Genomic DNA, 24,038 nt, shown 5'->3' on the forward strand with positions numbered 1-24,038 from the left:
TGACAACTGTTGTAATAATATAGAAAATATATATAAGTAACTTATTTCTGTCCTGTTCTCAAACATTTGTTTGGTTTGTTGCTGGAGTCAAATGTAGATCTTTCTCAGCTGTACTTGCATTTTTTTCTTTTAAGACTTAAAGAGGTAAAGAAGAACACTTCCAACGTTTTCCTGGATCCTTCTTGGTAGATTCCAGAAGGTATGACTGCATGCATCCTTGATATCATGAGCCACCTGAACAGTTGTAGGGAGGACTATTTTTATTGAATATGAGGGCAGCTCAACTCTGTAAACATGTCCCTCTTGGTATCAGTTTAATTGAAAAGCTGCCTTCACTTATTGAAAATTTGAGTGTGAATATGAGGAAGAGAGTCCATTTTCTCCCAATAATTTTGTATCCTTCTAGACACTGTTTCTCTTTTCCAGTGGGAGACTTCATAGTTATGTCTATTATGGGCATGTATAAATAAATGAATTCCTGGCTAAATGTCTAGTGCCACCTATTGGTGGTCAAGTATACATTGAATATTGGTGACATTCCCACTAAAGAGGAAGTAGAAGTGATTTTGATGTTTCTTTTTTTTCCAATTTATATGTCCATATGCATACTTTATGATGATGACTGTATTTAAATGATAATAATAATAATAATTCAATCATTCTAAGTTATGGTTTGTATTATTCAATCCCACAATTATCGTAAAGCAGTACATGCTGTGACAGTCTATTTTCAATAGTAAATGAAAAAGGAAAAAAGATCTAGGGTACAAGGAAGAAACAACACATGACATCTGCACATTTTGTTTTTTTATACTACTTGTCTTGAAATGCATATTGTCACCCACAACACAAGGTATCCTGACTATGCACTATATCTTTTGAAATAGACTTTGGATTTTTTTCCCCTGACATTTAAAAGCTTGAGATAATGAAGTTATTTCAACTTAATTACTTAAGAATAAATGGGCTATAAATGGTGCTGAGACAACTGGATTTCCACATGCAGAAGAATAAAGTTGGACTGTACTTCACACCACAAACAACAATAAACTCAAAATGGATGGAACTCCTAAACAAATGTGTATACATACAATAGAATATTATTCAGCTTTAAAAAGAAAGGAAATTCCTAGACATGCTAAAACATGGGTAAACCTTGAGAGCATTACACTAAGTGAAATAACCCAGTCAAAAAAAGAAAAGTATTCTATTTTTAGGAGGTAGTCAAATTCATAGAACAGAAAGTAGATAGTTGCCAGAGGCTATGGCGGGGAGAGTGGGTGCTGTTTAACTGCTATGGAGTTTCACAGCTGTAAGGTGAAAAGACGTTCTGAATATCAGTTTCACTTTATTTTTTTTAACTTAACACTGCTGCACTACAGTAGTACACATAAAAATGGCTAAGATGGTAAATTTTATGCACATTTTAACAAATTTAAAAAATAAATACAATTTTCGAAGAACTGGATCAAACATAAATGTAAGAGCTAAAATTATAAAATTCATAATAGGAAACAGGCCTAAATCTTCATGATCTTGGATTATGCAAGTTTCTTAGATATCACAGTACAAGCACAAGCAACCAATGGGAAAATAGACAAGAGTTAACAACTTTTGCTCTTCCAAGGGCTCTTTCAAGAGAGGAAAGACAACCCGGGAGAAAACATCTGCAAATCATATATGTGAAAAAGGACTTGTATCTAGAATATAAAAGGAATTCTAACAACTCCACAATAAAAGGACAGCCCAATTTCAAAATGAGCTTGAGAGTCTGAATAGACATTTCTCCAAGTAATATATACAAATGAGCAGTAAGCACATGAAAAGATGCTCAGTATTATTAGTTTTTAGGGGATGCGAAACAAAACCACAGTGAGATACAGGTAACAAACCCACTAGGAAGGCCATATTAAAAAAGATTGATACTAAGTATTGGTGAGGATGTGGAGAAACTGGAACTCTCACATATTGCTGGTAAGAATTTGAAATGGTTCAAACACTTTGGAAAACAGTCTGCAGTTCCAGACTGTTCATGTTTACTATTAAACATAAAGTTGCCATATAGTCTAGCAAACTCTACCGCAAGAGAAATGAAAATGTGAGTCTGCACAAAAATTTGTATACAAATGTTCATAGCAATATTATTCATCATTCCCCAAAGCAGAAATAACACAAATGTCTATCAACTGAAGAATGAATACATAAAACATATCATATCCATATAATGGAGTATTATTCAGGTGGAGAAAGAACTGATGCTGCAACAGGGATCAGTCCTGGAAACATCTTGTTGAGAGAAGGCAGTCACAAAAGAGTCCATTTATGTGAAATGCGCAGAATAGGCAAAACTGTGGAGACAGAAAGTAAGGGTAGAGATTTCCCAGGGCTATGGAGGCCTGGGGGGAAATGAGGAGTGACTTTCTAAAACCAATTGGGTTATGGGTGCAGATATCTGTCAATGTGAAAGCCATTGACTTGTACATATGAAAAGGGAGAATTGTATGATATGTGAGATGTATCTCAAAAAGAGCAGTTGTTAAAAAAAAACAAGAGAGTGGATGAGTCAACATGATTCACCATCATTAACTTGTGATATTGATTAAAATAAAGGTTTAGAATGTGTAAAGCTAGAAGGAGAAATGTTGAACACTGTTAATAGTACTGAGGCATATAACATGATCAGAGTTTAGAGAACATGAGGCTATTACAATGTTTTATAGTTTGAACATTTACTGTTACAGTAAATGATTTCACTGAAATTGAAAATAGAGACATTGTTCTTGTATTCTTTATCTCCCATGTTCTTTCTTTACAAGCAATCTGAACAAGTGGCTTAAATCTAGAAATTGTCCCCCAGCTATGGCTACTGCCCCACTTCCTGGGATTGTCTTTTATATATGTTAATTTCCTAAGTGCACAAGCTGTTATTTTCATTCAGAATGTCAAAGATACCCCTAGGTAAACTCATTTAAAATGTCTTGATGTTCACAGCCTTCTTCAGCATTTAGATGCTTAAAGAATCCCTAGGGCAAGGCTTCTCTAAGTATGGTCTTAAGAAGCATCCAGGTGAGAATTTCCTCAGCTGCTTGGTAAAAATGCAGATTCATGGAAGTTACTCAAACCTACCCCACCCCCAGGTGATATTTATGCATTCTGGAAGGTGTAGGTTTAGAAATAATCTACTTCTCTACTTCATCAGAGAGGTAGGAGTTTTGAAATCTCATTGCCATATGGAGCATTATAGAATCCCAGAGTGTGCAAACTGAGAGGCACCCTAGAGTCATCTTGTGCAATCCTCTCATTTCATGGAAGAAGAAATGAGATGATTAGCCCAAAGCCATACAGCTAGCTGGGGGCACTACCAGGTTCGGATGCCCAGAGCAGTGTCCCAGCCCAGCTGGGGCAGAATCGGTTGACTGAGCACCACTGTGGTACATTCTCTCTGTCCACCATGAGGTGGAACCTTGAATCTTTCTTCTAAATACAAATGGAATGATCTGGAGAAAAGAGGAATGAAATAGCATGAGAAAAGTTCACAGTAGAAATGATATTTTATTTTCTCTGCCACAGCTCTTCTTTTTCACCCATATAAACTTAAAGTTTAGTATCTAGAAAGCATTTGATTCTGTCTCCAAAAATATTATGTATGTAAATAAGAAAGCTTACATCTGTATTTATAGGGTTGACTATTTCCCCTTTCCTTGTTGGGCACTTGCGGTATCCTATTAATCATTTTCTAAATGTTGAGATTCCTCAACAAAACAATTTCATAAAATAGTTTCTCCTCTCTCTCTCTCTTTCTCTCCCTTTCCCTCTCTCTCCTTCCAGTCCTGGAAATTGGCCAGTGAGATTATTTATGGCTCTTGGTTCACATTACACCTTAATAATAAACAGGAGCAGTTTTCCTTTGTTTTTAAATTTCAACAGTACAGTAGTTAAAAATTGGCTCCCATTAGAAAACTCTTTCTCCAAGTCTAATGTGCTATGCCGTGTATATACATGATTAACCAGTACAATACGTACAGCAAAGAACCAGGTGAGAGATTTATTGATTCTGGCTGAAACAAATTGAAAAGTAACCTTGAACACTTTGTAAAGTCCATAATGAGCTCCACAAATCAACTTGGAGCCAGTTTAGCATGTCCACTTAGTTGAGGCAAAGAGCCTGTGTTTGATCTAACTTAATAAAGTAATTCCAGTGTAAAAAGTAGGTCAAAATGATGACATTCTAAAACTCAAAGTTCTTTTTTTTTTTTTACTAAGAGAAATGGATTTCTGTAAGAAACAAAGAATTAGTGATTTTGGTAAGAGAGGATCCTTTGTTTGGTATATTGAGGGTACCTTCTACTACTGAGCACTTCATGACGGATTTGTGGTGTGTGCCCCCAAGTCAGAGCTGATTCTCAGTGAAACTCAACTTGTCCCTTCCAGAAAATTTCCTTGCCCCCGAGGCAAAATTCAAATTGGGACTGTAAACTAGAGCACAGAATTATTTAGTGTTGTTGATATTATAGAACAGAATTCTGTTCTACTGATATTCACCCCTTTTGAGTTAAATGTTATCTGACAGTATTAAGATTTAATTTCAGTCTTCTGAAATTAAGTGTGAGCTTTAAAAAATTCTGAGTCATCAGAAGAGTATAGAGAACAATAAATATTAAATGCCCCCTCCACCAATTAACTTTCTGAAATCAGAAATGGAGAGACTGTGTGTATATAAGCACATATGAATAATTAGGATAGTTAAGACATAATTTCAGACTCACACTTTCTGTTGGTTTGTTTAGTTTGGGAACCATAACAAGAATCTGTCTTTCCTTGGATCATACATGTTATTCATAATGTTTTTCTGTTTGTGTTAGAACTTGCCTGGTTCTAGGGAAGTTGAGAATTCCATTTTTATGGGACTTTCAGAAGTGGGTTAAAGTGGGTAAAGGTAAATCATCCATCTGACTACTGAGAAATCTGATTCTAAGGCTGCAGCCTTTTAATTTTTTCCTGTCCAAAAATAAAAATGACAAAGTTCTCCAAAGTGTAGGGTAATAAAAGAACCAAAAATGAGTAAATATTCTTCATTCTGACTGCAATATGCTACTTGTTCTGGTAGGAAATAACTGACAGATTTCAAAACTGAATAGTAAGTCCTTGGTACCTTGCTTACCAGTAGAAGAACTCTTATTATGTCTTCTAACAAATGTTTCCAAACAGAAAACTCACCACAATCAACGTTAGAAAAATATTTCTTTCAGGAAGGAAGGACAAATAAGATGTGGAAATAACATGCTAAATAGCTGGTAAAATCATTTGCTAACCCTCAATGTGACCAAATGATACTGACATTTCTGCACCTGTGATATCTCAGGATTACAAATGAAACAAACGACAGCATGCTTGAGGCCAGGTAGAACTCCCTAGCAAATTCCAGGTAATAGCATGTCACCACAGACACTCCTGCTTAAATGTGAAAACGCTCTGATTAGTATAGAGATCAATTTGTAGAGAAATAACTATTCCCTTTGTCATTTTGAGTCCTGAGGCTCCTAAAGAAAGAAAGCATTTTCACATGGAACAGGATCACGTGCCTTGTAAATCCATTTGTAAAATTATTATGCTCCTTAAGTAAAAAGATGACAAGTTGACTACTAATGAAAATTTGCTTCTACAAAAATATTTTTCAAGCCCTTTCAACCCCCAACCTTACTTACTATCATTGAACATCAAGCTAAATGTTTCTAGGGTATTTTATCAAGTCCCAAATTAACAAGTGAGAGAAAATCTGGTAAAAACACACTAACAAACACACCTTGGGGAAATGCAGGAGGGTTGTATGTTAACATTTTCTTCCCAGTCTTACACTTAATTTCCCACGTGTCACTTTCAACTTGATTAAGTTCAGGTAAACTTAACTTTCTTCTTTTTTTTACAGTTCACCTGTATTCCTGCCACAAGACTTAATTGACATTTAATCTTAAGAAGACCGAAAAAGAGAGGGTGAAAATCCATTTTACCCATTCCAGGCAGGAAGGTGGGGAGAGAGGAAACATCTCATTTAAGATTCATAAGTAGATTTGTATAATGCTTTAGGCAAAAGTTCTTTCAGAAGTATCTGAAGTCAAGCTGAAAATCAGACATGAAATAGTAGATAGTTTAAAATCAAGCTTGGCAGAATGTTAAAATTATCCTATGACTGCTCATAAATGTATTAGTTTATGTGCTAGAGCATTTTTCTGTTAACTACCTGGGAGAGATGTTAAACCATTTACTGCTCTGTGGAAATGTGCCTGGTCGGGGAGAGGGAGCTGGAAGGATGCTGTCCTGATGGGTGTTACTTAAAGTGACTCTGCCTTCCAACTAATTTCTAATTTCAAACAAAACTTAGTACCTGTGTCTTTTCTAGATTGTCCCTGATGTCTAACTTTTAAAATAATAGCCTCGTAGAGATGTATACACTACACAATTCACCCACTTAAAGTGCTCAATTCAGCGTTTTTTCAATTCAGAAAGGTTTTTTTTTTCTCCTTTTCCACCATTCTTATCAAATTGGAATTATAATCCATTAATACTGATGAAGGACCTTACTTTGTGTCCCAAAGTGGAATAAAGATGTATAAATGGTATAAAGAGGGATATGATAGATGGCCAATTTTAACAAAAATAACCAACTGCAATATACCATTGCCTGAACTCTATTAGCAAAATTATGAAAATTAGCTGTGGAAGGTATGAATAATTAATTCTTTCTGGGAGGAAGACACTGTGGGAATCACAGAAGGAGATGGATGTATCTCAAGAAAGCTTTGAGTCCATTTTTTTCTGTTTGGTGAAAGGCACTAAAGATGGCCCAGGCTACACCTATTTTATGGAAAAAAGTGATAAACTTAAGAAGATCCTTTCCTCTGAGTTTTTATTATTTTACAAATAATCAGGGGGCTAAGAACCTAAGGTAGCTTTTTTGCTTGCTTTTTAGGAGTAACAGTACTCAATATCCTAAATTTAAACTAGCATACATTACAATTTTCCTCTATGTTGCAACAATTCTATTGCATATCACTAATGATTAAGTACTTTTAATATGTTAAAACAATTTTCCAGCCTTGGCTAGGGAACAGAACCCCTACGGTGTTTGTCACACACATTCCCAGGGCATTCTCTAGATGGAATAGCATCTCTGTTGGGAGGAGTCTGGAAAATTGGAGCATGCTACCTTAGGAGTTTATGATGGCACACTAAATTTAGGATACTGCTATCATATTCATTACTGAAGCCTCGTCTATGGACATAGAAAGTATCACTGCAAAAATGCTGAATAAAAAGCATGTTGTTCTAAGTCTTCAAGTCAGCAGAACTGGAGTCCTCCAAGCAGTGGGGCACTACTACAGTGGCTTATAGGAAATGGCAAAAGTGGACTCTTCACCTGTGTGAAGCCATGATAACCGTGGAACAGTAGAAAAAGCATAAATTGTGGAATCAAAGGATCCAATTCTTCTGAGATATGATTACACATGAATCATTTCATATCTCTGAACTTCATTTTCTTCTTGTGGAAAAAAAAATGGAAGTACTAAGACTATCTGACAGTTACTTTGAAGATTAAATTGAATTATGTATATAAAAATGCTTTGTAAAATGCTATATAAATATTGTTATATTATACGAAACTACAGATTTTTTCCACATTCATATCTTTTAAAAAGCAATGCCAACTTTTAAAAAATAAAGCAACATGCCATTTTAAATATGCAAGTCCATTATACCTGAAAATAAACCTGCACAAGAAATCATTCTCTCCTTTGTGTATTATTCCATGTTGTAGCAATTTTGATAACATCACATGCTTAGATGTCCTCCTTACAGAAAGAAAGGTCTTGTTCTAAAGGACTTGAAGTCATTTGCTGATGCCTGGTTCAGAGAAAACCTACAGATCTGTGAAAAACTAAAATAATTTGAAGATTGATTTGAATAAGATTACTTGAATTCAAGAAAGCTATTTATAAAGAAGTTTAAAACTGAGGGGATATGACTAAACAATTTAAGCATCTTTAAAAGCACAGCCAATTGCAATTTAGAATGGAAGGAATTGCAGATAAACAGTTGTGAATATCTGCCTGGAAAATACAATTTCATGTCAATCAACCAACAATTTAAGACTTCTGTCTGAACAAAGGACTTAGTATGTTAACAATTCATAAGTATAAGTGATACCAAAAAAAGTCAATATTTTATTTTATGTAAGTATTTTCCATATATGGAAACTTGTAGCCACAGCTCTTTGTTGATGGTGATGGGAACAATAGGAAGACTGGGAAAGAAGGGATTTGTGATAGCAGGAATTCCAAGCATACTTATAAAGTTAGAAGTCAGAGTGACCTGGGGGATGGTGGGAGGGGAGTGTGGCCCAAAACCTGACTGATCCCTTTAGAAGACAAACAGCACCTCCCGAGTCATGGAGGGAGCCTGCACCATCTACAGGAGCAGCACGTGCAGGCCTGTGGGCAGGCACAGCTCTAAATGCTCTAGGGAAGGACCACGGCTGTTAGCTTTGGCTTCTGGTACCAGATCTCCCAGAATGACTGTCAGCAACTTGCCTTGAATTTCTTCACTGGTAAGACAGAAAAATCACGTATATAAGCATTTATATATATAAATGATATGGAGCAGCAACTATGGTTAATAATATAGGTTTAAATGTTTGGCAGCAGAAGAAAGAATTCAAATCAGTGACTTAGAAGCAGGTCACTGTAAGGTTAAGTTAACCTAAAAGGCCCGGTTTCCCCCTTTCCTCTTTGCTGATGAGTTTGCTTCCCAATCCTTTTGCTCACCAAATCCCAGCAGAGAGGCTGAATGAATCCAATTCATAGCTCACTCACCACTTGGAGGCCTCCAGGATCTGATGGTCAAGGCAAATAGCATCATTCATCTGTAAATAATGTCAATAAATGGCTTCTTGTGGATTTGGTCTTATTAGTGATAGAAATTTTCTTCTAATGTCACTTTTATGATCAGTTTGATATCTTCTTTTTAAAAAAAGTAAATAAGGACTAGGAATCTGAAACTTCTAAATGAGAAAGGGGTGCTGTTACAAGGCCCACTGTCTGCAGGAGGCAGAGACCTGAGGTCCTTGTCTTGTGTGTGATACTGTGAATTGTCCCTACAGGCCTGCAGGGGAGGCAGAGTAACTGCAAGCCAGCAGGGTGGAACTTTGGTAACAGTCTGAGAGTAGTCTGATGCCTGATGAACCTTATAATAAAATATGTGAGCTTGTATTTTGCATGGCTTTGTTATTTCATTTTCTAGTTAATTATTTTCATTGTATTTTATAAGTATCAGTGTGTAACAGATTGGAAATAAAGGAAAAATCTGATCCTTCTCCACAGATGGTATGAGACCACTGCTTTAAAGGACATTCCATATTGATCAACATTCAAATATGGAGTCCTTTTCTCCCTAGAAATAGTGACCTGGGTGTAGAGAGGGGGTGGGGAAGGGGCGCCTGTCCTCAGATCTCCCTGTTGTTTGCTGTGGGCGTAGAGATCTTTCTTAGTCAACCTGCAGGTGGTTTGGCAGAGATTCCTTCTTCCCTGCTCCTGGCTCCAGGTGATAGCAGTGGTCTCATCCCCTCAGCAAACACCTTCAAAGAGCTGGCTGAAGATATGAAGTGGGTAGGAAGATTGGCTTTCTCCAAACACAGGGAGATTGTGGAGAGGGACTGGGTGAAAATCATATTCTTAATCACAAACAAACACAATTAACTGGCAACTGGATTAAGATACCTAATCAGTCAAAATTATTTAGAGGCTCTCATAAGCATCACCCTTCTTTTGAAAGTTCTTAGTTACTCTGTGAGATAATACTCTGTTAATGAAATACATGTCCGTAGGGAACATTCCTCCTCTTAAAGTGACATAATGAGGCTTCCATAAAGGCAATAAAACCTTTAAGAGTATTTTAAAGAAAAAAACAAGATGTGAAAATGCATAGTGAAAGACTAACCAGCAATCAAAAGTGTCCCCAGTTTTGGTCCAACTTAGGACACAGGGAAACCCTTTCATGAGCTAGCTCAGTCTCAGGGGATCTTTCATTCATGCAATAAATTTTGTTGCATTCCCATGATGTACCAATGACTGACTGGGCACAGGGGATACAGCAATGCACAACACAGCTTCTCAGGGAGCTAGCATTTTAATGGGGAGAGCAATAGACAATAAACAAACATACATTAAATATGACAGCTACTAATAATGCTTGCTGTAAAAAATTACAAAACAGATGAGAGAACAGAATGTGACAAGCTTGGGGGGTGGGGGTGGTAGCAGACATTGGCTCTTTTAGGCAGAATGGTCTCTCAGAGTAGGTGTCAATGAATCAGGGAGCTAGCCACAGGGAAGTAGTGGGGACCTTGGTCCCATGTAGAGGGAAGAGGACATAGGCTTCAAGGAGGAAAAAACCTGGGATGTTTTGGGAACTGCCAGAGGCTAGTTGCTAGAATACAGTGATGGAGGCAGAGAGTGAAAGATGGGAGTGGAGAGATAGGAAAGTCAGTTTCTGTGGTTCTGCATAGGTTGCCATAATGGATAGTATATTTACATATGATTGAACCAGAACTGACAATTGTACGTTATGCAAGTCCACTGGAAATGTTCACTATTAGAATGCAGCAAAATCAAATGCTAGGCAAAAGTGCTGAAAATTACTTACATTAATTATTTTTATAAATATGCTACTACAATTTGTTTGTGAAATAGAGTTAAGTCTTGGCAAAATCAAATTAGCATAGGCCCTTTGACGACTGAAGACTTAAACTGCTCAAGAATTAAAGCTTCAATTTGAACAACTATCCTAAAAATGAACTGGTATATTAGATATGTTTTGTAAGTCTCCCTATGTACAGTGACCAAACTAGTTAATACATACACATATGATAAACATTTGTTCAATCATTCATGCTTACAACCTTTGCTTAAGCAGAAGCTGCCCCTTCTAGCTCTAGGATGTTTTTGCATCATCCTTTTTGCAGAAGTGACCTAGTAAGAGTTCCTACTTTTAGTTCTGGAAAGCGACAGAAGATTTGCTGAGGAGAGAAGAGCTTGTTACATGCCTGGGCTATCCATTGCAGCTCACCCACAGGGTTGCAGGGGCTGCCAGCAGTGCAACTCCTGGGCTTTGCCAAGAGGAAGCAGCCCCGAAAGAGGCAGGTAAGGAAGGGGCTGAGCCTGATTTGGAGGCTCAGTAGTTGGTCTTCATTTTAATAGACAGAAGTTCCACTGAACTTTCTCATGCTGAAGATGGAAATGACTCATGAGAATTCAATCATCCACAGAAGCCTTGTAAATTAGATTATCCAACCTCTGCACTTTGGTCAAGTCATGAAATCTGACTTGTAATGCCTTATTATTATCATTTTTTTCTTTAAGATCATGGAGAGTAATGTGGGTGTGGGTGTGGCTGACAGAGGGGAGAGGCAATATATTTATAAAGTATTTCCTCAAAGCTCCCACAAATTCTATTAACACTCTGGAAAATGTTATTTAATGCATTTTCCTCTATCTTCCTTATGGTTTTAGTAAAAGAAATCCTACTAGGTCATGCCAATCTCTAGTTTTGCTTTAGCTACGACTGAAAGCCCAAGGAACATTTTGTTTTATTTTGTTTTAAAAGTAAAGTCTTGTAATTTCAAAACTATGGGTGATCCCATCCCAAACAAACAAAAATAATGCCTTAATAATTTTTGTCATTAATTTGCTCCTGAGGAATTTGCCAGCAAGTAAAGATAGTTAGTGAAGAAGAAAACTTTGATATTATAGTTTATGGTCACATGTTATACTTCAAATGATTTTAAAATTAATTTAAACAAGTAACTGTTTCTCTCCATTGTTTCTGAAAATGGAAAACAAGGAACTAGAGGGACACCACCACAAAGGTACTAGCATGCCTGGGAACCAGGAGAAGGTGGTCAAGGGCAGGCAGGTGGAACAGCTGACTACAAAGAGCACATAGGCCGATGTATTACAGTAATGGGAGTCAGGTTTCTTACTGTCCGAAAAGGAATTTACAAATATGGAAAGGTAGCAGGCAGGCAAGAATACTAAGATGTTGGGTTGGAATTAGAGGCATCCCCAATTAACATACAGTTGTAATAGTTTTTAGTGGTAGATAAGGAAATAGTTATAGATAAGTGTGTGTGTATGCACATGCATATACATATGTATATGTTTAGCTCTGTCTGCTTAGAATTCTAGAAGCAATGATACCCCGATATCAATGAGAACTCAGGTCTTGGTTTTTTAATACCATCCTCCACTGAAAGATGCTCTTTACTCCTTGGAGAAATGGATGAATCAGAATTGAGGCAGGAAAAGTACAAGATGAACCTGAAATATCTTGTTATGCCAACAAGTAAGGAAATGGTCAACTAATGACAAGGACATATCAAAAGGATACATGAGGCAGCTTGAGGGGTGCCCAGCTGAGCAAATCTACAACAACCTGGCACCCAAACAATGTTATTGAGGATTATAAGTCTTTGAATAAAGAAGGAATCCATGAGACCTTACTGACAGAAGCAAATAAGCAAATAAACAAAGGAAGAACAACCTTCCTTGCAGTAAAGGAATAAATAAATATAGAAGGAATGATGGGAATAGAAAACCAGCATTTGTCACTCTTCTAAGTGAATGGTAAGGCAGTGGATCGAGGTTTGATGATGATGAGGATATTAGTAAAATGGCAGAGATGCCTCCACAGATACACTTATCAGTTGCATAAGGGAAAATGTTGACTTGAAGGTAGAGAAACTGGGCAGGTAACAATGTCATCAGGCGATCAACCAGTGATTAAATCACCAGTGATGGTAATCGCTCCCTAGTCATGCCCTGAGAAGAACGCATCACCATTTCCACAGTTTTCATGCCAAGAATGAAAGAGCCCATAGTAGACAGACCTGGTTGTGAGACATCCTTTGGAATGACAGCCCTGCACTCTTTAAAACTATAAAGGTTATTGGACATAGGGAAAGACAGGAATTGTTCCAGATGGAAGTCTGAAAAGATGTGATAACTAAATGCAATGTGTGGTCCTGAATTGTATGTTGGACCAAAAGAAAAAAGAGACTTTGTTGGAGCAATTTGAAAAATTTGAATAGGGTGTGTGGCTTGGATGGCAGAGATGTATGGTAGTAATATTAATTTCCTGATTTGCTTGTTTTTTTTATGGTTATATGGGAATGTGCCCTATGGGGTATTTAGAGTGACATGTCACACTTGCTCTCAAATAGTTTCAGAAAAAGGCTAATGACATATATACATACATAATATAGAAGACAGAACAATAAACAATATACTGATGTATTATATATTTTGTAATATCTATAGTATATTAGCATATGTTGTTTTGTGATAATATAAGTATTATATATTTATATGGTTCTACACATTGACATATTTTTAGAAAGGGAGAGTGAGATAGAGCAAATGTGGGGTAATGTTTTTTTTAGACAGAGATGGAACAAGAGATAAAATGCTATCAAATTGTAGAGCCTCAGTGAAAATAATACAGTTCTTTAAACCAATCTTGCAACTTCTCTAAGTTTGAAATTATTTCAAAATAAATGGTTTTAAAAGAATACCTGCATAATTATGCAGCCATAGATGAAGTACTTTCATATATTAGTGTCATATGTGATATTTTCTGTGTGAGACATTTTCATGTTTCCAAACTCTAACATAATTTATAGGATTGAAAAGAAGCAGGAGATGAGTTATGCTGTTCTTTTCAGCCTTAAGATTCCATAAATGTCAGGTGAGTTCCAGGGAAATGTTACATAATAAGAAAGTAATAAAAGAAAGAGTTCTCTGATTTCAAATTCCAGTTTTAAAATAAACCCTGAAATAATCTATGAGCATTTCTAAAAAATGGTTATCCTATATATGTATAATATCAGTTAATAAAAACAGAATCTATTTTGTTCAGTATCAAAGATGGGACCCTCTGTGCAGTAATTAGTTAAGAAAAAAGAAGTTTTTACTTAAAAAAGAGCAGCATTCCATTATAACCCAAAGCAGCACAGTCTTTACAATCCCTATTTCAATTTTATCTCAATTTGTTAATTTTTTCTGTACAAAGAAACTGTTCTAAATGCATATATATCCAGACATCTATGGACAGACATACACACACACACACCAGTAGTTTTACTCAGTACTTTTACTTTGCAAAAATCTTTGTGATTATTTGCTCACATCTTAACCTGGAAAATTTGGGAAGAGATCAGATGTTTTCCCCATTCTTTTTTGAGAAAATTGAGGATGAGATGGTTTAAGTGACTCACAGTTTACCTGGGGGCAAGTTACTGAACAACCAAGACTAGACTTCAGAATCGTTTCATTATACTACACTGAAAGGTCTAGGCAAGATTTGTAAATTTGTGGGTATTCTTCCTTTAAATACACATATAACAGGGATAGTTATCAAACTGAACTTTGTCTCTATGCCTTCAGGAGAAGAATCTAGTCCTACCTAGCTAAATGCTGACTGCAAGGTGTCTCTTTACAGTTCAAAGGTTTTCAAATGAATACTGAATGTTTTACAATTCTGTGTCTTTTTTCCTTGCCAGTCTTAACAGAGCTTTAGAAGACTGACTTAAGGTAAGGATTTTTTTCTTTACCTACATAGTAAAAATGTTCACATTCAAATGTAATTAGAAAATGCACAAGTTTATAAACCTCTCCAAAAGCTTTTGCCAATGTGATAGACAATTTTGATTAAAGCATGACAGTTAATCACTACTCGTTTTAACAGATGTTACAGTATTATGAAATTCCACTATTTTTTCCTTTAAAACATTTGTTTAGTTGTTACCATGCACTTACCTTCAGTACTATGGTAGCCTTCTCTTACTTAGTCTCCCAACATGTCCTCATATGCTAAAACATATTAATTAAAATTTTATTATTAAATATTTATATAGCACTTACTATGCGCCAGGCCTTATTCTAAACAGTTCATGGGCAATTAACTTTTTTCATCCTCATAAGACTGAGGTCCTTACTATAGTTATTCTCCACTTGACAGAGGAGGTACAGAGAGGTTAAGTAGTATGTCCAAGGATACACAGCTGGTAAATGACAGGACCAGGATTCAATCCCAGGAAGTTCAACTCCCAAATTTGTGGTTACATCAGTGTACCACCCTGCAATGAGCCTCAGCCTTACAGGTGCTGGAGAATTATTTGTTTATTAAATGAATAGATTACTCACCTGTCTTTTAGCCTGATTTGAAAACACTAAGCAAATTACCCAATTGCTCTGTGCCTTAACTTCCCATTTTGAAAAAGAATTGATATTTGCCATCCATTTATCCCCCAAACAGTAAGAACGGAGAGAATTTGCTTCACCTAGCTGCTGCATATGTGTATGTTTTTTGCCTTAAAGATTCAGCTATCAGTATATCTAGAGAACAAAAGAACAAGACCATAAACTTGTGTCATGACCACAATTCAGTATAAATAATTAGGTCTCCTTTAGTCCAAATGAGTGTGACCTACAGGGGCAGAGCTTTGGAGACCCCAGCTTCCTCATATTTGAACTTTATCCCCATATAACTTTGAATTGTTTAAATTTTTTCAGCTGAATTAAAATTTGTGTGTATAATAACCAAAATAAATGCAATGTCTTCTAGGGCTTAGATTATGTGATTTAATAAAAATACCTAATTATAGATCTTTCAAATGAAAATGCTATCTTGTTAAAACCCTGCATCTTTGATATTAAAAATATTATCCTGACCTAGTTAGGGTCAACGCTGAAAGTTTCTGTGCCAAGAGTCCTTAATCCATCACTACCTATCTGCTGTCTTTATTTAGTCTCTCCAAATTCCATCAGGTCCTTCAGGCTATATACATGGTACTGAAAGAAATTCAAAACAAGACCCACTACTCTCAACAGCAAGGGTAAACAGGTGTCCAAACACCCCTGTCATGTGGCATTGAGCAAGTTACCTATCCTTTTTCAGTCTCAGTCTCCTGAAAAATGGGGATAATAACAAAGGCTGTCAATAACCTCCAGGGCTGTGCTGGGTATCAGATGAGTTAATGAACATGAACTGCTTTGTAAACTGTACTCCACAATTATGAAGAAATTAATAACTAAAGGTTTTGGTTTTCAAAAATCCCCCAAAGACTGAAATGTGCTTATGCATTGTATCTACATGCTAATTTTTCCATGTACATTCTTGGCCTGGACGTCCCTGTTAAGTAGGTTCAGAAAAGCAAAAGGACTTGAGTTAGTCCTCAGAGGAGGTGGAGTTTCAGGTGTGTAATGACTGAAGACTGAACTGGTGAGAGTACGAGAGAGCACAGTACAGGCTGAAATCAGATGGCCACACAGTCTACACAGATGTGTCTCAAATAAAAACAGTCTTTGCTGAGGTAGTAGAGATAACTCTCAGTGTGTTGCATAGAAGGGAGATGATCCTATGACTGGAAGGACAACTGTTAGAGTATCACTGAGTTTATTAAATACATGTGTTCTGGGGATAGAAAGATGAAGTGAACCAAAGACCCTGTGTTGCCTTTCAAGAGTACTGACAAAGTCTTTGGCAAGGTCCAAGAAATGGGCAGAGAAGACAGTTCAGGTAACAGAGATTAACTGCGACAGCAAAGGATTACAGTAAGGATTCCTAATATTTTTCTCTCCTATTTAGAAACTTTGGAAGCCAACTCTGGTACCATTTCAAAATCTGATATGCTTGTGGCTAAGGTTGCACGGGAGAGTGGATACTGAGTGTTTGTCAAGAGTGGCTTGTCTTCTGACCTGTTAACTTTGATCACTTCCATGATCACAGAATGCACACCTTGCCCTAACCAACCACCTGGCAAAATCCAGCCCTGCTGACTAGGGAAACTTGGCAAGCCAGAGGTTTCAGGGTGGAAAGGCAACTTATTACCTCTACTAGAAAAAAATATGTCAAAGTGCATGTTCCACTGATGTCAGCATCACCTTTACATGCCAGGAACAAATTATGCTATAGAACAGGCCTAGAACACCCAGCTGGAAGTGAATAAATCAAAGACTAAGGTTATTGCATAGTACATTCCATTGAGGCAGGGCCGTGTCTGCTTGCCTTTGGGTGGGAGTGGACATGCTGTTGATAAGACTGATCAATTGAAGATACAGCTCTACAAAGAAAGGCCTAGCTGCTTCTAGGGTGTGAGGATGGTGGGATTAAGTCAGCAGAAGGGGGTGCGTAGAAGCATACCCCTATTGAAACTCCCTTTAAAGTTGCCAGACAGGTATGAAGGGGCTGAGCAAAACAACGTGTGAAGGTAAAGAGTCCTGGGAAGGAGCTGGGCTGCCTCTCCTCTACCCCAACGCTGCCTCCTTTGGGACTCTGAGGTTCCCCAGGGCAGGAGTGTAGTGAAGCCAAGCTCAGGAGCCCACACTTCAACACGGGACCAGAGCGGGGGCTGGGGGTTGGGGAGGATCTAAGAAACACCCCGCAGACGAGTTTCTCAGCAGGGAAGTGGACCGGGAACAGTGCATTTCCTGCTACGCCTGTGCAAACCCCAGGCGGGGCCAAGCGGGAACAGGGTTTCAGTCGAGGAGTCGCCAGCTGCCAGGGAGGGGTTGGGGGGCGGCCTGGGAGGGATGCGGGCGGCAGGAGTGGGAGCTGGCGCGCCAGTGAAACGCACGCGCCCATCCTCGTGCCAAACAGCGTTCCCAAAGCCCTTCTCGCCTCGCCCCTTTCCCACCCCGCAAGGGAGAGGCCAGCGCAGCCTCGGGGCAGGGTCGAGTACCAGGCGACGGGTTCCTGGGGGTCCCCGGGCCGCGCGTGGGGCGTCCTGAGGGGCTGGCCGCCGAGTGGAGCTGGGGCCGCTAACCTTCCCGGCCATCCCTTCCGCCCCATCTCTCCCATCCCGCCCGCGACCTTAGACCTCGCGCCCCGGACCCACGGGGGACTAGCCCAGGGACAGGGAGGAGACGCGAAAGGTATCAGAAGTTCGGCGCTGCTGCCCAGTCGGCGCAGGGGCGCGCGGTGTTTCGGCGGCGTCCGGTTGCGCGACCCTACCTGGGAGGTGCGAGCCGCGGCTGCGTTCGCGGCGGGGCTCCCGGAGGGCCCCGGGGCGCCCGATTTGTGAACACGACGGCCGGGTTGTTCTTTGTTCCCCGGATACCAGTCTATTCCTCGGCGGGCCGCCCCCGCGTTTTCCCTGGGTTGAGGCGCCCACTCCCCTCCCCGCCCCCACGGATTAGCGCTCCAGAGCCAGCCCGGATCTGCGTGGGTGCCCACGTCCTTCCCTAGAGACTTGAGAGTCCTTCGTCCGGCTCCCGCTTCCCGAGCATCGAAAGCACAAAAGCCTGCAGGAAATCACCCAGCCTTTGCCTGGTCACTCAGGGGCCCGGAGAAAAGCGCGGCTCTGACTCCACCGGGTCTGAGCCACAGCTCATCACCTACCCGGGTGAATTCCCGCTGGCCAAAGGCCCCGGTGCAATCCGCACAGCTACTTTGCTGCGCTGGTCGCTTCCTCACCAAGCCTCGGGTCTGGCCTGGGAACCGTGAGGGCAACGAGTAGCCAGGAGCCCAGAGATCCTGGAGTGTACAATGCGAACGCACCAGGTCGGCTACACCAGCGGGTGTACATGGCTCTTACTCGCGCAACTGTTAGTCCTCCCACCCACCCCCCCCGCGTAAATCTCTCGTGTTGAGAAAAGCAAGGCTTGCAGGAAGCCACTCCGGATGTTTGCTGCTTTTCATGTGGCATTTGTGGCTGGCTCTGATAACGCCCCGAGCTCGACTTCCAACACCGCGTTTAGTAAGGAGACCGAAATAGAAGAGTCCACACATACTGCCAACTGGTCTGCGGCACCGCCGGCCCCCAACACCCTCCCCCAAAAATATAACAAGCGAATGATCAGAAGAAATTAGATCTAGGTAACGGATTTAAAAGGAACTAACTAGTGTGGGAATGGCACCAAAGCTGCCAGGAAAGGTATTGTAAGAAGTAGGGGGCGGGGCGCTAAAATCTGAAGCTCCAACTACATCCTAGGATGCTGTGCTCTCACCTGATTTCTCAGAAATCTTTCCCCCCAAAATCAGTAGTCTCTAGCAAGTGCAAATAATAATGGGGAAGCCCCAGATTTCCTTCTCCATCAGTTTCTCCCCTCTCTTGACCCCTCTCCCTGCAATGGGGTGGGCAAGGAAGAACAAGAGGATGAAAGTGTATCGAGGGTAAATCCATGCCCGTACATTTTTTTGACTAATACCTAGATTGTATTTCCTGTACCCTATTTTATTTTTTAAAGGAATTCATCAAATTAAACCAGATGAAATGGGTTCTGAAACAGGCATTGTTTTATTTTTCAACCTCTGTTCTAAGAAAACTACTACTTCATTAAAACTTTTGAGCTAGTAGAAAATTCTGCTTTGAGATTTTTGGGAAGATATTTTTTACTATTCAGAAAAGTTACAGAAGATCGCTAAGAAAACATAAAGAAGCAAGGTGCTACAGGATAAATTTGTTCTCTGTACTCATAATTTCCTTGTATAACCATCTGCAATGCAATTACCCTTAATTTTCAAGCCCATATTTATTCAGAAAACATAAAGCTTTAAAGGAAAAGTACATAATCAATTTAGTTTAACATTAAGTGCTTCACAATCACCAGTTAAAAACTAACACCTCTCTATGATATCCTTAAACAGGTTAATTTTTTTTCTTGTCTGAATCTAAGAGACCCAGGAACTAGAAACACTTTCTTAATTTGTCTCATGTATGAAAACTGGCTTCTAAAGGTGAGGGAGGGCAGCCAGCACTTCACAGAGCCTCACAGATTGGCTTAAAACAAGTGTGTGGTTCTTTGGAGAAATGGCAGTGTCAGAGAAACTGAATGGCTAGGTATTTACAAAGACTGTTTTTATGGATACCACTGAGAGACAGACTTGATAGATTACTTGGTCACTGAAATATCACACAAAAAGCCGCAGCATTTACCTTCCAGGGTCCAGACATAAGCTCTAGCTTTTCATCATTTCGTCACAGTAAACAAAGAAAATCTGTTCTGGAGACTGATGTATTGATTTCTTGACAAAGTTATCTATTTGTACAGAAATATCTGTTAGTTGCTTTAGAAAACAAAACAAATAAACAAATAATTGAACACAACAGCATGGCTTAGTAATTAAGAGCTCCAAGTCTGAAGGCATACTACTGGAGGTGAATTTTACTCCACAATGCTGTGATCTCGGCAAATTCCTTAACTTCTCTGTGCCTGTTTCCTCTCCTGTAAGATTTAATAGTGTCTGTCTACTGCATAGGGTTTTAAGGATAAGCTAGTTTGCTAGCATTTGGAAGGCTCTAAACAGTGTCAGGCATGCTGTGCCAAATATAAGTGCAATTTAAGGGCTTGTTTAAAAATCTCACTATAAAGGTTTCTCAGATTTAAACACTGATAGCTTGTCATTCAGATGTTCATTCCATTCTAGAGAAATGTGTAAAGTCCCCTAATTACCTGCGCGAGGGTAACCACCTTTAAGTGACCCTAATAGCTACAGTCATTTTGCTGCTCAGAAGAGTTGCTCTTTCCTCATAGATGGGTATTTATATAAACATTGCTGCTGTGTTTAATGGATTTTAAAAATCAAACTAAATCTCGCCTCTTTCTGAACACTATGAGAAAATTTTGTTAATGTTTATTTTATATTTTACGTACAAATTTTTAAGGGTTGGTTTATCTTATGTATAAAAGTTTTAAATTATTCAGGATGATGGGACACTGGTTACAGAACATCATTCCGCATTGAATTTTGTTTTAGAAATTAGATTTTTTTCCTCGGACAGAGCATTTTATTATTGTCTGTTGTACTAAATAAAACACATGGAAGAAAACACCGTTGAGGTTCCTTGGAAGAAAGCGAAGTCACGCACCACCCTTAGCCTCTGTAATAAAGAATGGGTGCTTAGTTTGCTCATTCAAACTACAGTGGCCAAGTAATTCTATCCAGCGGTACTGTCAGTACCCCAGAAGCCTTTTCAGGACTCCCCCTCTCCGGTTCGGAGTGGACACGGCGCCAAATCCCGGCTCCAGCCAGTTTTCCCTGGGCAGGTGTAGCCCTGGGCGCAGGGCCAGGGGAGGGGAAAAGGCGGGCGTGGGGTCGAGCTGGAACTTGGGACTCTGCGGCGGGCTGGGCGTGAGCTTAACGATGTCCGCCCGGCCCGCCCCGCCCCCGCCGCTCCATTGGCCGCATGTGTGCAGAAAAGGCCCTGCGGTCGGGGGGCGCCCGCAGTGTCACTGGACCGGCTGGGCGCTGGCGCGGATTGTGGCCAGCAGGTTCGGGCCAGGGGACGCAGGCAGCCCGCCGAGCTCTTCCCGTCCTCGCTCCCACCCTCTCCCCCCGCTCCGGGGGAGGCGGTGTGCTCCGCGCAGGCTGTGGGGCGCGGGGTCGGGCTGGAGCGCCATGAGCAGCCCGGATGCGGGGTACGCCAGTGACGACCAGAGCCAGCCCCGGAGCGCGCTGCCTGCGACGATGGCCGGGCTGGGCCCCTGCCCCTGGGTCGAGGCGCTGAGCCCCCTCGGGGACATGAAGGTGAAGGGCGAGGCGGCGGCGAGCAGCGGGGCGCCGGCCGGGGCCGCGGGCCGAGCCAAGGGCGAGTCTCGCATCCGGCGGCCGATGAACGCCTTCATGGTGTGGGCTAAGGACGAGCGCAAGCGCCTGGCGCAGCAGAACCCGGACCTGCACAACGCCGAGCTGAGCAAGATGCTGGGTGAGTGCGAGCTCGGTGCCCAGGGCTGGGAACGTCGCGAAGCCGCCTCTTTGAGCCTAAAGGGTGCGTGGGGGCCTTGCATTCGAGGCCAGCGGTGTACTGCGGCCACGTCCTTCCCTGGGGTCCTCGGCTCTCCTCCCGCTTCCCGCTCTCCCGAATCTCCTAACTCTCCCGAATCTCCTAACAGGCCTTAGGCCTTGGTCCTTAGTGCCGGATCGCCCGGGTGACGGGCTCGCGGGTGCAGCGGCTCTGGGGAGGTGCCTTCCCTGAGCGGCGGCGCGGAGCCGGGTTGGTCGTGTCAGGTTACCGGGTGTGGGAAGTTTTCAATTCCTGGAACGACCGGGAGTGGGGGTGCGAGGAAGCCGCTTCCAGAAAGCTCAAAGTAGGGAGGGATGCCCGTGGCGGGCTCTGGGCCTCATCCTAACCTAAGTGATCGGACTCCTTCGGGCCAACCAAGTCCCACGCTTTCACTCTTTAACTTGACCCTTTTCCCGCTCCAGTTGCACAATCCAAGTAGGAGGGGAGAGGTGGGATCTGGTGGGAGCCTGAGAGCAGGAGCTCAGATAGTAAGGTCCGCGCCCTCTCCACCTTTCCGCGCCCGTACAGGCAAGTCGTGGAAAGCACTGACGCTGGCGGAAAAGCGGCCCTTCGTGGAGGAGGCCGAGCGGCTGCGCGTGCAGCATATGCAGGACCACCCAAACTACAAGTACCGGCCGCGGCGTCGCAAGCAGGTGAAGCGACTGAAACGGGTGGAGGGCGGCTTCCTGCACGGCCTCGCCGAGACGCAGGCGGCCGCGCTGGTCCCCGAGGGCGGCCGCGTAGCCATGGACGGCCTGGGCCTGCCCTACCCCGAGCAGGGCTTCCCCGCGGGTCCTCCGCTGCTGCCTCCGCACATGGGCGGCCACTACCGCGACTGCCAGGGACTGGGCGCGCCCCCGCTGGACGGCTACCCGCTGCCCACGCCCGACACTTCCCCTTTGGACGGCATGGAGCCCGATCCCACGTTCTTCGCTGCGCCGCTTCCCGGGGACTGTCCCGCCGCCGGCCCCTACAGCTACGCCCAGGCTTCGGACTATGCGGGGCCCCCAGAGCCGCCCGTCGGCCCCCTGCACCCGCGGCTCGGCCCGGAGCCGGGTACCGTGATGCCGGGCCTCCTGGCGCCCCCCAGCGCCCTGCACATGTACTACGGCGCGGTGGGCTCGCCGGCTGCCGGCGGGCGCAGCTTCCAGATGCAGCCGCCGCAGCACCCGCCGGGTCCGGGGCAGCCGTCGCCCCCTCCCGAGGCGCTGCCCTGCCGGGATGCGGCGGACCCGAACCATCCCGCCGAGCTCCTCGGGGAGGTGGACCGCACGGAATTTGAACAGTATCTGCACTTTGTGTGCAAGCCCGAGATGGGCCTCCCCTATCAGGGACACGACTCTAGTGTGAATCTCCCAGACAGCCACGGGGGCATTTCCTCGGTGGTTTCCGATGCCAGCTCTGCGGTGTATTACTGCAGTTATCCTGATGTTTGACAGGCCTCGACCCCATCCAGCCTGCAGGCCAGAAGCGCAAACAGTGTTACACACTTCCTGGAGGAGTTTAGGAAATCCTCAGCCTCATGTTGTTTTGTTTTGTTTATAAGTTGCCTTGGCATATAATTTATGGTAATTTATTTTGTCTGCCTCTTGAACACTTGGGGGGAGAAAAATGTGAGGTTGTGCTTTAAAATTTGCTCACTTATTTCCAACAGAAGAATTGTCAAAAGGCCATTTCCAGGTTCACGTTTACCAGTTTTGACTGTGTCCCAGAACAACTTGTTCCATTTCCTGAAAATTTATTGATCAAAGAAATTTTATCCCAAGTGTGTTTTCTCAATCTTTAAAAAAATAAAATCTGGAATCCTACTTTTCATTTTTGCTAGTGCCTCTGTCACAAAAGCCACTTTTTTGAGATTGATGATAAGTGTTAATAGGATTAGAAATATTTCAGGGGTGATACTTTATATATGGTTACTGCAGTTTTCATTCTCTTATAATAGTAGACCTAAATGAGGAGATTGAACATTAGGATAGCTTAAGTTTTTGCTTTTGCTGGAAAAAAAACTAAAACCTACATTGCACAGTTGAAGTGATCTTAGTCTTTAAAAAGTAATGGTTAATTTTTGCACTAATATTTTCAGCTTTAGCATATCTCTTTGACCAGAGGAGAACATCCAAGTTACTCTGGTTTTCTAATTGAATCTTGAGACCTGCCTAAAGATCTCCTGGATTTTCTTTATCTTACCTGTACTTCAGAGTCTTTA

At 41.6% G+C, this 24,038-nt stretch overlaps 1 protein-coding gene across 1 annotated transcript; it reads left to right on the forward strand.

Moving 5' to 3' along the window:
* Nucleotides 1-21,142: 21,142 nt before the first annotated feature.
* SOX17 (SRY-box transcription factor 17) lies at nucleotides 21,143-23,640 on the forward strand. Its single transcript, XM_036878905.2, has 2 exons — nucleotides 21,143-21,754; nucleotides 22,361-23,640. The coding sequence occupies exons 1-2, from the start codon at nucleotides 21,193-21,195 to the stop codon at nucleotides 23,266-23,268; spliced, it is 1,470 nt and encodes a 489-aa protein (XP_036734800.2). The 5' UTR covers nucleotides 21,143-21,192; the 3' UTR covers nucleotides 23,269-23,640.
* The last annotated feature ends 398 nt before the right edge of the window (nucleotides 23,641-24,038 follow it).

This window comes from Manis pentadactyla, chromosome 3 (genome assembly GCF_030020395.1).
Source record: "Manis pentadactyla isolate mManPen7 chromosome 3, mManPen7.hap1, whole genome shotgun sequence".
NCBI lineage: Eukaryota > Metazoa > Chordata > Mammalia > Pholidota > Manidae > Manis > Manis pentadactyla.

Excerpts from the sequence above, each read along its gene's own strand:
- SOX17 (XM_036878905.2), top strand. The coding sequence starts at position 21,193 with ATGTCCGCCCGGCCCGCCCCGCCCCCGCCGCTCCATTGGCCGCATGTG. Across the intron at positions 21,755-22,360 it reads CGAGCTGAGCAAGATGCTGG|GCAAGTCGTGGAAAGCACTG; the intron begins GTGAGTGCGAGC and ends GCGCCCGTACAG.